The 12,853-nt window shown below is 35.2% G+C and overlaps 2 protein-coding genes across 2 annotated transcripts in view; both read left to right on the plus strand.

Moving 5' to 3' along the window:
- The first annotated feature begins 1,058 nt into the window (after positions 1-1,058).
- LOC117117569 lies at positions 1,059-8,484 on the plus strand. The gene is made up of 6 exons (XM_033261912.1): positions 1,059-1,080; positions 1,373-1,496; positions 1,707-1,834; positions 2,179-2,437; positions 4,335-4,470; positions 4,730-8,484. The coding sequence occupies exons 1-6, from the start codon at positions 1,059-1,061 to the stop codon at positions 4,847-4,849; spliced, it is 789 nt and encodes a 262-aa protein (XP_033117803.1). The 3' UTR covers positions 4,850-8,484.
- A 2,811-nt stretch (positions 8,485-11,295) lies between these two features.
- LOC117117570 (fibrillin-2-like) overlaps positions 11,296-12,853 on the plus strand; it is a 39,910-nt gene continuing 38,352 nt past the window's right edge. Inside the window, exons 1-2 of the mRNA XM_033261913.1 lie at positions 11,296-11,693; positions 12,260-12,376. Of these exons, the coding sequence (XP_033117804.1) occupies positions 11,609-11,693; positions 12,260-12,376 (202 nt within the window). The 5' untranslated portion in view covers positions 11,296-11,608. The remainder of the gene's footprint in view (positions 11,694-12,259; positions 12,377-12,853) is intronic.

The raw sequence follows: 12,853 nt of genomic DNA on the forward strand, positions 1-12,853 counted from the left end.
TGCAACAAACCATGTTTATTTGAATAAACACCCCGAGGCGTTTATTGTTGCGAAGGTTTTTTAAGGGGCATTTATTTGAGGGAGACACATATTCGAGGGAGGCGTTTATTTTTTGGTGTAAAATGGATATGTACAGTATATTCAAAGTATTTGAATAAATATGGTATTACTATAATGTCTACTAACTAATATTACCTGTTCTACTAATAATTTACTAATACAGCTTAAGTGTTCCTACTACTGTTGTTGCCGCTGCTACCACTACTGCAACCACTAATTCTTTGACTTTTATATTATTTGTGACCCAAGCTCACAAACAGGCTGTAAACTCATCCTCAAGCTAAAATGGGTTTTTGTTATAATGGCATAGAACATATCATTTACTTTAAAATGACAGTTAAATGAACTCAATCGGGTGTCTGGAAGCAAAGTTATGACCGTTTGAATAATTGTCATCTTATCAACTTTCTTAAATCAAGTTTTGAGAAAATTGCTTTGTAGGTTTCTGTTCATGTTTCATTAGCTCCCATCTGAAAATTTCTAAATTTTACCTCTTACAGTTGGAGTTTTAAACTCAAACTTCAGGAATAGTAAGATTAATAGAACAAAATTCACGTTCACCGCGATATTCTGGGTATTGAGGCTTGTTTCTCAATACAGTGCAGTGCGAGTTTACATGTGAGCTTGGGTCACATTTTATGTTATTATTGCAGGCTGTCTGGAATTTTGTTCATGCATTAACCTAACCTTTGTATAATAATTTACACTAGTGTATGATATGCAATCATACAGTGCTTATTATTAAACAATATACTGTTTATCATTATAATTAATTTTTTAATGGATTACTATTTGTTTGAAGTTGGATGTGAATCAAACTCCACGTGTTCAACTCCTAGTAACTCAAGCTGCATACGTGGAAGCTGTTTATGTGTGAAAGGCTTGCAATTATCAGAAGACAAAAAAGACAGTAGCACATAACTAAAAGTATGTGTGATCCCTGCACATACTCACATTGATGTTTTCTAAAAGGTTTGTAATTATCAAAAGACAGTAACATGTGTGTATCAATAACTAAAAGTATGTGTGATCCCTGCACATACACAATTTGATGTTGTCTAAACGGTTTGTAAATCAAATGACAACAGAATGTGTGTACCAATAACAAAAAGTATAAGTATATGTGATCCCTCCACATACACAAACTGATATTGTCTGAAGGTTTATCAAAGGACAGCAGAACGCGTGTATCTATAACTGAAGGTATGTGTGATCCCTGCACATACTGTACACATGCCATCATCACGACTACTACCGTATCATTTTTGTGATATTTCGTATCCTTACTGTCATTTTTCATTTGTTTTTCTAGCTAACGTTGACCAGGATAAAAAAGGTTTAACCAAGTTCGCAATCATCTTCATTGCAGTGGTTTTCACTATCACTTCAACCATCCTCCTCACCATTATCTGTTGTATTATCTATAGAAGACATAAGTAAGAGATTCTCTTTATTTTTTGTTTTTTATTCATGATCTATCACACTGAAGCGGTTTCATGCATTGAGAAGTGTTTGGTTTCCCTCATTATCAGGGTTTCATTCCCTTACAGTGCATTTTGTTTGTGTCCTTGAGCAAGGCACATTATCTGCATAGCAGCGACACATCAAAACCAGTATATAATATTTATTTTTGTTTCTTTCTATAGGGATCACAGTAATTATTCCCTAGCATTATCAAGTCCATCAACGGAGAGGGACACTGAGAAACCAAGCGACTTTCAACACCATCATTTGGAGATGCAATCAATCTCACACAGAGACAGTGATATGTTTGGTCAGTTAATATTCTATATTTTGCTTTTTAAATTCTACAAATGATGTAAAGTGTACTTTACTTTAAGAGCTCATTCATTTTTCTGTGTAAATATTTGGTATAGAAATACTTTGAATTCTCTATGTATATACAATAACAAATTATGATTATTATGGGGGAAACCTAGATCTTGTAGCAGCAGTGGGATGGTAGTGGTAATGACCTGTGCACTTGTACAAGTTTGTTTCAAACTCTCACCAATTTAAGGGGAGTTTATTAGAAAATCCGTATATGGTTTATTCTATGACACAAGCAATTTTCAGTGGTGGCTTCAAATATATCTGAATGAAAATTGATAATTTTAGAAGAGGATGATGTCCGAGGAAGCCTGCAGGAAGAGCGAAGTATAAGAGATGACATGAACAGTAGTCAAAAGAATGATGAAATTGATGGTGATATTGATTCCTTGAACCTGACCACACCAAAGAAAGTGAAACGAGACATGTTTCTGCAACAGATCTCCAATCTCAGACCCTCTGCAACCGTCTTTCTTGCCATGTCAAATGAGGTGAAGATGCTGTTAGATTCTGCCAAGCATGGTAACCCCAGAATAGAAACATTCAAGTAAGTGCATTTTTATTAATTTTGTAATTTTACATTAGTGGATTGAGTGTTTTTGGATTAATTCAACTTCGGGCACAAGGGCAAAGGGTGTGCTGTACAGCAAACTTTTTAAGTGGCAATCTTTTTACAAAATAAACATATAAACAAGATGATATACAAAGACTAAAGCCGAGCACTTGCTATGTCTGATCATGGAGGTATTATTGAGAAGGAGATCACTCGAAAAAGCTCAGCGCACGCAGTGCTATGCAAGTGAGCCAAGAACAAAGCTGCCGCAGCGCGTGAAAAGACGTTTACGTGATGCCTTTAAAGTTTAATGTGTTCCCCACCATCAAGTGCTCAGCGGGCACTACTTACAGTCAACCACTATGGCTGCGCAATCATTCCCACCTTGAAGCTAATACATTCACCTTTCAAGAAATACCAAACATATTAATAATTTCTACAAAAAAAGAGTTTCGAATTTCATGAAACATTTACATGAGCTTTAAAAGTATAGTTTAGCGCAGCAGAATGGTTTGGTTTCCCAAACTCGAGGTCTGGGTTTCAATCCCTCGCTGTGCATTTCACTTGTCCTTGAGCAAGACACTTTATCTGCATTGCTTTCTCTCCACCCAGGAGTATAAATGGGTACCTGGTGGGGTTGCCTGCTCCTGCGCTGATTACCAGCAGCAACACTTAGCATGTGGACCCAATGACCAGGGAAAAGAACTGCACTTTATAACCACAAGGAAGAGGCGCATTATAAATGACCGTACCGGTACTAGTATATTACTTGAATTTCCATAAATTGGATAAAACTCGATAATTCTAATTTTAACATATTAATTAAGGAATGATTGAAGATTATAATAAACTAAGTCATTTTAGGGTTAACGAGGGTTAACTATTCAAAAATTCAATCTCAGTTTTAATAATTGAACCAGTCAATCTTTAGACAAAATTATAATGAACACAGAACTAATTGCAGCAGAAATATTTTTCTGAATCTGTTCTGAAATATACACATGATAACATACTAAAAGTAAAAAAAAAACCAATCGGGGGAACATTGTTAATTTTAACACATATAATGAGTTAATATCAAACACTTTATCACACACTGCTGTGTTGAAGCGTATAGAAGCCTGTTTTTGTCATGTTGTTGCTAACGAAAAAATGCTTATAATGAGACAGACGCCCGCGCGCGATACAAATGCGGAGAACACATTAATTTGTCACGTCAAAGGGATATGTTGCCAAGTGATCTCCTCAATAACACCTCCATGGTCTGACGGTGATGGTCGTTGGCCGACGCAATTCTATGAAGAACACAACGCCACAACATGCGTGCAGCGGATTTTTGTTAATGACGATTCGTTCACAGTGCCGCTGACAATCAGCAGATGGCACCGCTTGTCATTTGCGGGGAGCGGAGTGGAATTGTCGAACATCGCAGTGAGTGCCCGGCCTAAGTCTCGTTACGAGAAAATGAAAATGATAAAACTCATTAAAATAATTATATACTAAGCTGTTGGAATAGTGAAGGTTTAGTCTCCGAAGTTTAATTTCTCTGTTTATACTGTTGTTATTTCATCTTATGGTTGATTTGTTGATTGTCACTTGATGTCTATTTCGTGAATACTTACCTGGATAACCGACTAATTGCCATTGTTCCCAAAACAGAACACCCCTTCGAAAAAAAAATGGAACAGTCCGACCCAAGGCGCCACGTGCGAACCGTCTCCCTAACAAACGTCCTCATTCCCTTTTCGACGTTGTTCGAAGTCGGATACATCTAGCCTTTGAAAATAACTAGCAGGACTTTTCAAGCTATTCTGTTCTCCTTGGATTTATTTTTGCTTTGGATTTATTTTCAACTTGTGGTTGACAAGATATCCTTTTTATTGATATTTAGAGATGTGGTGAGAGACTTGTCACGAGTGCTGTTCATTCTCAACAAGAAAGAGAGCGATGTTAAGATGCCACCAGATGGTATTGAACTACTTCAGTGGGCAGCAGCTGCTATTAAAAAATATGAAGAATGCCATGAAGTAAGTACATTCACATCAAAGACCTTTTAATAACAAGATAGTGTTCTCCGCGAATTCTGTGTGCAAATTCTGTAATAACGCAGTGTAGGGCAAGCCTCATATGACTCTTTCTTGATGACATGTATCATGAATTTATCTTCTGTGCTTTATAAGTTTAAAACTGATTCAAAGACAAAGTATGAAATATGTGATGAACAGTGGATCCAGGGGAATGGCAAAATGTACCATTTAAATACATTGATTTTATGTACTTTTTCAGATTGCCGATCAAGGAAAGGATTGGAAAGGGATGACCCCTGAGGTCACAAAGACTATGTGGATTGAGTCAAAAGATGAAGCAGTGTTTAAGGAGGCTCACAGCGAAAGTGCTTTGATATGAATGACTCGTTTATATGTGTTTGCTCATTAATTTTGAGTCACATTGGAGGTATTTATCCTATGCACTTAGTTGAAGTAAACATTGTGTATCAATAATTCCATTCTTAGGGTTAATAAGTAAGAGAATTTATATTGTGAGGGCAGCCTTACAGAATATTTTATTGTGTAAAAAAATCATTGGTAAAATTTCAGCTGATCACATCTATCATTAATCACCACTACCAAGATAAAGGAATAAATGATAGTCGTTGAAGAATTTGTATGAACATGGAAGAGCGTCAGACACTGAAATTTGAAAGATTTAAATGGAAGGTGGAAGGGTATGAGTAGTGGGCACTGGCTTTAGAGGGCAGCAGGGTCTGTGGATAGTATGCTACATTGTAGTAGGAGTGGCCACAGGCTACAGTGCGGTAGGAGTGGCCACAGGCTACAGTGCGGTAGGAGTGGCCACAGGCTACAGTGCGGTAGGAGTGGCCACATGCTCTACAGTGCAGTAGAAATGGTGACAATTTGTACAGTACAGTAGAAGAAGTGGCCACAGACTACAGTGCAGTAGGCGTGGCCACAGGTTCTACAGTGCAGTAGGCGTGGCCACAGGCTCTACAGTGCAGTAGAAATGGTGACAATTTGTACAGTAATAGAAGAAGTGGCCACAGACTACAGTGCAGTAGGCGTGGCCACAGGCTACAGTGCGGTAGGAGTGGCCACAGGCTCTACAGTGCAGTAGAAATGGTGACAATTTGTACAGTACAGTAGAAGTGGCCACAGACTACAGTGCAGTAGGCGTGGCCACAGACTACAGTGCAGTAGGCGTGGCCACTGGCTCTACAGTGCAGTAGAAATGGTGACAATTTGTACAGTACATTAGAAGAAGTGGCCACAGACTACAGTGCAGTAGGCATGGCCACTGGCTCTACAGTGCAGTAGAAATGGTGACAATTTGTACAGTACAGTAGAACAGGTGGTTAGAGACTACAGTGTAGTAGGCATGGCCACAGGCTCTACAGTGCAGTAGAAATGGTGACAATTTGTACAGTACAGTAGAACCTGTTTTAGTAATGTTTACCTCTCTTTGATATTCCTGTTTTCTCTTCGGTTTACAGGAATATCTACCACTCTGTCTGTTACTCTTTAGTTTATACTTGTATCAGTGATGTCTACCCTTCTTTTTCTCTCTGATGATCCTATTTAGTAAGTGTTGGGTTCTCTTCATGTTATGCTAGTCTGGTGTCGGTGATTTCAACCTCTTTCTTATGTTACTTTAAGTTAACTTAGACAGCACTCTTGGTTTTCATTTTTTAGTTAATTATTCTTTATTCCTTATTTACTGTAGTAGATTGGTGTGAAAGTATAATTATTGTACAATTTAATATTCTTAATTATATAAAAGTTGACTTCAGTATATTGGAGTAACTTTCAAGTGACAACTCTATTGTATTTATTTACAACTTATGCATGACCAGTGTCTTCCTATGTGTTAAATAAGAAAGCATAATTATTCTCAATTATACAAATATTGACTTCAGTATATTGGAGCCAGTGTCATATTGTATTTATTTACAACTTATATGTGACCAATGTCTTCCTGTGTGTTAAATAAGTAGCATTTGATTTTGATAGTGTTTCTGTAGTTAAAATATTGTAAGTAAATATTCAGCATAGTTATGGCCTTGAATAATTCATGTATGCTGAAGTGATATCAGATGTATATGTGAAGCTGGGCACTTACATTGTCGCACAACAAACTCAAATCCGCTCCCTGTGTGAGTCCTAGGCGAGGCGACACCGTCTGCCGATTGTCATTGGCAGAAAAGGAAAAACCTGAATCAACTCAATATCTTCTGTTTAAAATGCTGTCTTTTATTGAGTTTGTGGTGATTTTCATCTCTCAAATTTCAATCAATGTCTATTAGCATTAATGCATATTTGTTATATTTAATTAGAGTGGGTATGTACATTGTAGGTTTTGTGGTTCACCACTTTGCCTTGAAACGGAATTCTGTCTCGAAAAGTACTACCACAAACTAGAGGGCGTCCTTCAAAAGAAGTGATATAAACGTAAAAGTCATTCGAATCAAATGCGCTCTGTGTCTATAGAACACATGTTCGAATTTCAAACTCTATCTGATTTGAATTCTAATAGGACGCTCCCTTTCTTGTGGTTGTTACACGTTTTTCGTTTCATTGCCTTCATACAAAATAAAGATATTCGAACCTCTTGCCATTCTATACCCTTTGCTTAAAGTGAAAGTTATGAGTCAAAAGTAATTTCTCACGGTTCAATAAGTCTGACTTTAACCGTTTTATTTTAAAAGTATATTGTTTTTTAGTGATTTGATCATTCATTGTGTTTATTGGTACTGTAAATCGTATGAAGGTTCATTTTATGCTGCAATGAAGATTGCTTGAATAAAATAAAATAGATAGTAGCACTAAAGTGCAATACTTGAACATCCTATAAGCAATGTAATTATAATTAAAATTATTCAGAGGATTTTCTAAAAATTATGCAGTCATAGTTGTTGATATTGCCCAAATGTTTGACATAATTGTACAAAATAATTTTAATAGGAACTTTTTTTTTATTGCATTTTATAAAGTACTATATTGCGATTTATAATTGTAAACAGATTGATTAATTGAAATGTTCATATAGAGCTGTTTACAGTAAGTAGATAGACTTTTACTACAAACATTTGATATAGTATTCTTATTTGTTTACAAACAAATCTTGCCTAGAAGTTATCAATTAACATTAATAAAGATTAGGTAGACAGCCCTTCACAATCTATCAAATTAATTAAAGTTTTTAGACTGTAAAGTCCTGTCTACCACATCTTTATTTGTAATTATTTGATATGTTTGTTCGTAATATTAATTGCTATGCCATGGCATAAAACTATAAATAAAAAAGAATAAAAATCATGGAAAAAAAGTTTGATGTTATAATGCCATATAGTCATACCACCAATTTAAGTTTGATGTATGTCTTTCAAGTATACTGCCACCAATCAAACTTTCCGCTGAGCTCATATATATTGTTGCTAATGACCCACAAAACAGCAGTGTTAAAACGTCAACAAACACTGTGAGACAACACATCTGTTTGTGAGAAATGCACGTATTCCTGGCCCTGTTCTGATTGGTCAGTTGTTAATTTTGATTGACACTCCGGAACGTTTCACTTTAGTTTCCGTTTATTGTTTTTTTTCCATTTATATAAATAATAATACATACAGCAGATATCATAAATAGAAGGATGACCAACAGAAAGGTCCATTAAGACGCCTGTATACAGTATCAGCGAAATTTGTTATAAAATAGATCTGTTCGCTCAATAGCGTAATTGTACTATAAACGTGCGTTTGTGGGACAAACCATGCGTTTGTAGGACATGCGCTTATATCTAGTCCTGTTTTTAAGTTTGATTGACATTCCTGAAAGGTCCATTGTCCTTTGTTTATACATTATTGTTATATTATTTCTTGTGTCACCTTGATCTCTCACATACGTTTGTTGTATTTTGCTAACTGTGCTTTCAAAATGTAATGTTTTATTTAGTCATAATAATATATTAATACAGTGTAGTACGTATTCAACTTTATAAAAAGAAATACAAATTTCAATATTGTTTTATATTGTCTCCATTGTTTTTTGTCAAGTACTATTGATTTACGCTTATAACAATAAAAGCTAAAAATCAATTTTTCATATAGAAAATAAAAGAAATAAGAGAAGTTTGAACTAAAGACCCAGGATTGGAAGGCAAGCATCTTAACCACCAAGCTAAATCTCCACTCTATCAACATTGCAGGATTTGAACCCAGGACCCTATGATTGGAAGGCAAGCATCTTAAAGACCAAGCTACAGCTCCACACCATCAACATTGCAAAAATTAAATAAAAACAAAACACATGATACCACTTTTCTTTGTCGAGGCAATGCAGCTCCTGTTGCAGTGCACGGTAGTGGAGCCCCGGGCTTATCCCGGGGTGAAGGTGCTGATGCTCAACATACTGCCTTTGGGTATCTGCGTATACTTATATGGGGAGCAACACTGCCTCGATGGGATAATTTGGTATTTGGATTTTGCTGAAAATTCTGGGAATTATTTGGATCTTGTTGGTTTAATTGTCTATGCGCCTTGAGCACCTTTGGTGGAGATGTGCGCTTTATAAATCTTCATTATTATTATTATTATTATTATTATTATTATTATTATTTGAATGCATGATTTGATCGCAGGATTTGTACAGGATTGGAAGACAAGCACCAACAAGCACAGCTCCACCTCTGGCTGTATGATTTTTTTTCTATCTTTCACGCCGTTGATTTTATTTTAAATGTTTATAAGAGGAAGCTTGTGATGATGTGATTTTTTAGACCCCATTAAAGTATTTTTTTAAATTTTTTTTAAAATATTTTAATAGTTTGTCTGGGCATGTCCATCATTCTGTTTGAAGGGTGTAGTTACTAATTTTGTTCACACTTTTATAAATGTATGTGCTTTTACTGTTCTAGTATTTTTTATATATCGATGCAATTTTGTAACTTGAATTTTCTAATGTTTGTCATATTTTTATTTTTTAAATGATGCCGAATAATTTCAATCAATGTTTCACTTGTGTTCAGGCGGCTTATAAGTCAGAATTTTGTGGGATTCCTGTGAACTTATAACCATAGAAACCCCGTTCAACATTAAACCAATTGTTCAAATTATTTCGAGTGCATTTGTCATAGAGTTTTACACCCCGATTGATTGTTCAATATTTATGAACTTTAATGGCACCGTTACTGTACGATGAAGCCGTCTGTCTCCATTGTATGTTTATGTTATGTACCCTTCCGGAGGAGCCTGACACCTCTATGTATAGAAGTCAATATCGCTCTGATTTGCTATCGGATTCCTCATTTAGAAATATCCAATGAAGTCACGCTAAAGTCTGTCTCTTATACACATCTAGATGTGTATAAGAGACAGCTATAAACGTGCGTTTGTGGGACAAACCATGCGTTTGTAGGACATGCGCTTATATCTAGTCCTGTTTTTAAGTTTGATTGACATTCCTGAAAGGTCCATTGTCCTTTGTTTAAAAAAATCAAAAAAAAAAATCACCTGAATGGACATGCTGCATCCAAATCGATTTGAGCTTTACATGAAGAAAAAGTAGCTAATCTGATCAATTGTTTTTGGTTTCCACAAGTTGTTAATAATGTCTTGGAATGTTTCAGTAGGCCTAACATATGTTCGTCCATCACCAAAATCTTCAAAAAAGTTGATGTAACGCCAATATAAAAGGATTATTAAATGGGTCAAGGAACGCCATAATGGACCACAAATTATCACTTAGTTCCCTCACAGATACACAGATACAAAAAACCCAAAAGTACATAAATAATGGTACAAGTTTCACAGAGTTATTATATCATATATAGACATGCTAAATCCTTTTAAATCCTTTTTAAAAAAAAATGTTTCCACATAAAAATGAAAAATTCAATTAAATTTTCTGAAAAAGTAAAGTTGAAGAAGATTGCAACTTGCTTGTCAGTGTGTGCGTACAATGAGGAAGTCGCTACGACCTGGTGTTCAGGCCCCTGGATGGACATAAGAACAAAGGTAGGTAGAAACGACCTTCATAGACACGGGATAAGAAACATCTGGAATAGGCACGTGCAGGCATCAGTGCGACATGGTGGTCGTCAAAGTTAAGGAAGGAACTTCATTTTGATTTTAGAAAGAGGATATGTTTTTTACAACAAAAAAAGTCACGTTTAAATGCACAATAATTAAGTGCATGGAACGGACTCCAAACAGAGCTCTTGAAGCGAGCCGACGCTTTGATTCGCGCGAATAAATTCGCCTATGTGGAAAACTAGGCGCTCTCTTCGGGGATCTTTCGATTTTGCACTCACGTGTTACCGTCCTACCGGGCGTCCTACGTCCTACCGTCGTCGTGCAATCGAAATATATTTGCTAGGGTGTGCGGCCTTTGATAATACGTACGTGCGTGTGTAGGCCCTATATGAATTGTCAGACATGTGCGTAGGCCTATTCATGAATATTAAATAACATATTATTACTTATTGGTAAGTTCTTAAATTACTAAGAGCATTATGAAAAGCTCTATAAACCGAGTTTCATTTTTGCATTATAAACAATAAAATATATATTATTATTAGATTATTTTTTTGAATGATCTTATTTTATTATATTTTGATTAAATTAAGAATTAATATTCTACATTGTAATATGACGCAGAATAAATATAGTGGACTTACTACAATGTGTTTTGCATTGATTGTATTGCAAAACACAATGATAATGAATAGAATAACAGCAGATTTAGAGTTACTATGACTAGGTGTTAATAATATCGATCATCACTAATGAACAAAATACGTACATTGTCCGCACACTTTTCATTACAGTAGTGGACCGGAACCGTACTTTCCATGCAGTAGATATATATAACTTAACGCTTATTGTAAAATTTAGTGGCGTCATTTACAGATGCCTACAGGTACCTTTAAAGGAATGCCTTCTCTGCATTCAACATGATTTCTTAAGATATTTGTACAGGCCACGACGAAGGAAATATACAACACAAAAAACCCGTTCCCAGTTTTATTTTGATTAAGGCCTGGCCCAGAAAATTTTACTGTGCAGGTGGAGAGACCTAAAACTTACTGGTGATTTTATCTGACTTCGTAATATTTTTGAACCACCGGTATTGCTGTTACAAAGATAATAATAAGATGTATGGAATTTATACCATTTTCAAACATCGGATTCTACATATCGTTTTGATTTTTTACCTTTGTTTCTGTTGTGTTGACTCAAGTAAGTACCATAAATATTCATATTCAAATACTGTGTAGGCCTTCGCCTAAGGCCTGGTTGCATCTTGGAAAAATACGTTCCTATTTAGTAGGCCTATGTTATAGCTGAACTTCAAATAATCAAATATTATGATTACATATATTATTACATTTTAAAATGTGAAATGATTTTTGAAATCTATCATTCGTTTCTCAATCATGGAAATAATGAATAATTACATATTAGTAGAAACATTGGATTTTTTTTTACTCACGATTAAAGCTCTCATCATGATCATCTTCCGGTACTGTGCATAACCTCTATTAATAGAGTACACTCTATTAATAGAGTGTACTCTATTAATAGAGTACACTCGCACAACAAGACTATCAAATTTTATTTGACAAGAACATGTGGCATACCTATATATGGTCATGATGACATCATAACTATGACCATATATAGGCACATCATGACTATATATGAGCATACAAATGCAGTGAGATTATTAATATACGTGTCATAAGTAATACGGATTAATCTAAACTTGTTTAGCAGAGTTTTTAATCTGCAATATCTTACTTCAGGTTGTTCTCCAAACCCATGTCAAAACGGTGCAGAATGTGTGGAGGCGACACAGAATCCGGGCTACTTTTGCAAATGTCCAGTCGGATTCCATGATCAAGATTGCGACAAAGACTCATGTAGGTCACAATTTACATAATATAATAATTATTTAACGTTTTCGTGATAAAAAAATATATTAACAATTCACAAATAATGAATATTGTGTTTAGAGTTTTAATTTTCTTCTTTTCTACATGCTCATGTCCACGCACGTATTATTGCTTACATCACCAAAAGAAAGGAAATATGTCTACACGAGCATTTCATTTCCCACTCTTTTACTGTTTTTACCTTTGATGAAAATAATGTTGAATCTCATTGTTTTATTATTAGATACAGTAGGCCTACACACGCTAGACACATATATCCTGCCAGTGTACATGAATCCGTTTATCTGATAAATATTGACTTTGTTAAGACTTCTTTATCAGTCACATTTAACCCTATACTTGAAACTGATCATTGCGTAACATTTAAATTAATCAACTATTTTACTTTTGATTTGTTGCCGTGAAACAATATATATATATATATATATATATTTCTTTTGGTGA

The sequence above is a fragment of the Anneissia japonica genome, unplaced genomic scaffold (genome assembly GCF_011630105.1).
Source record: "Anneissia japonica isolate Jap-2015-1 unplaced genomic scaffold, ASM1163010v1 scaffold287857_len828801_cov194, whole genome shotgun sequence".
Taxonomy (NCBI): domain Eukaryota; kingdom Metazoa; phylum Echinodermata; class Crinoidea; order Comatulida; family Comatulidae; genus Anneissia; species Anneissia japonica.

Excerpts from the sequence above, each read along its gene's own strand:
- LOC117117569 (XM_033261912.1), top strand. The coding sequence starts at position 1,059 with ATGTGTGTATCAATAACTAAAA. Across the intron at positions 1,081-1,372 it reads GTGTGTATCAATAACTAAAA|CTAACGTTGACCAGGATAAA; the intron begins GTATGTGTGATC and ends TTGTTTTTCTAG. Across the intron at positions 1,497-1,706 it reads ATTATCTATAGAAGACATAA|GGATCACAGTAATTATTCCC; the intron begins GTAAGAGATTCT and ends TTCTTTCTATAG.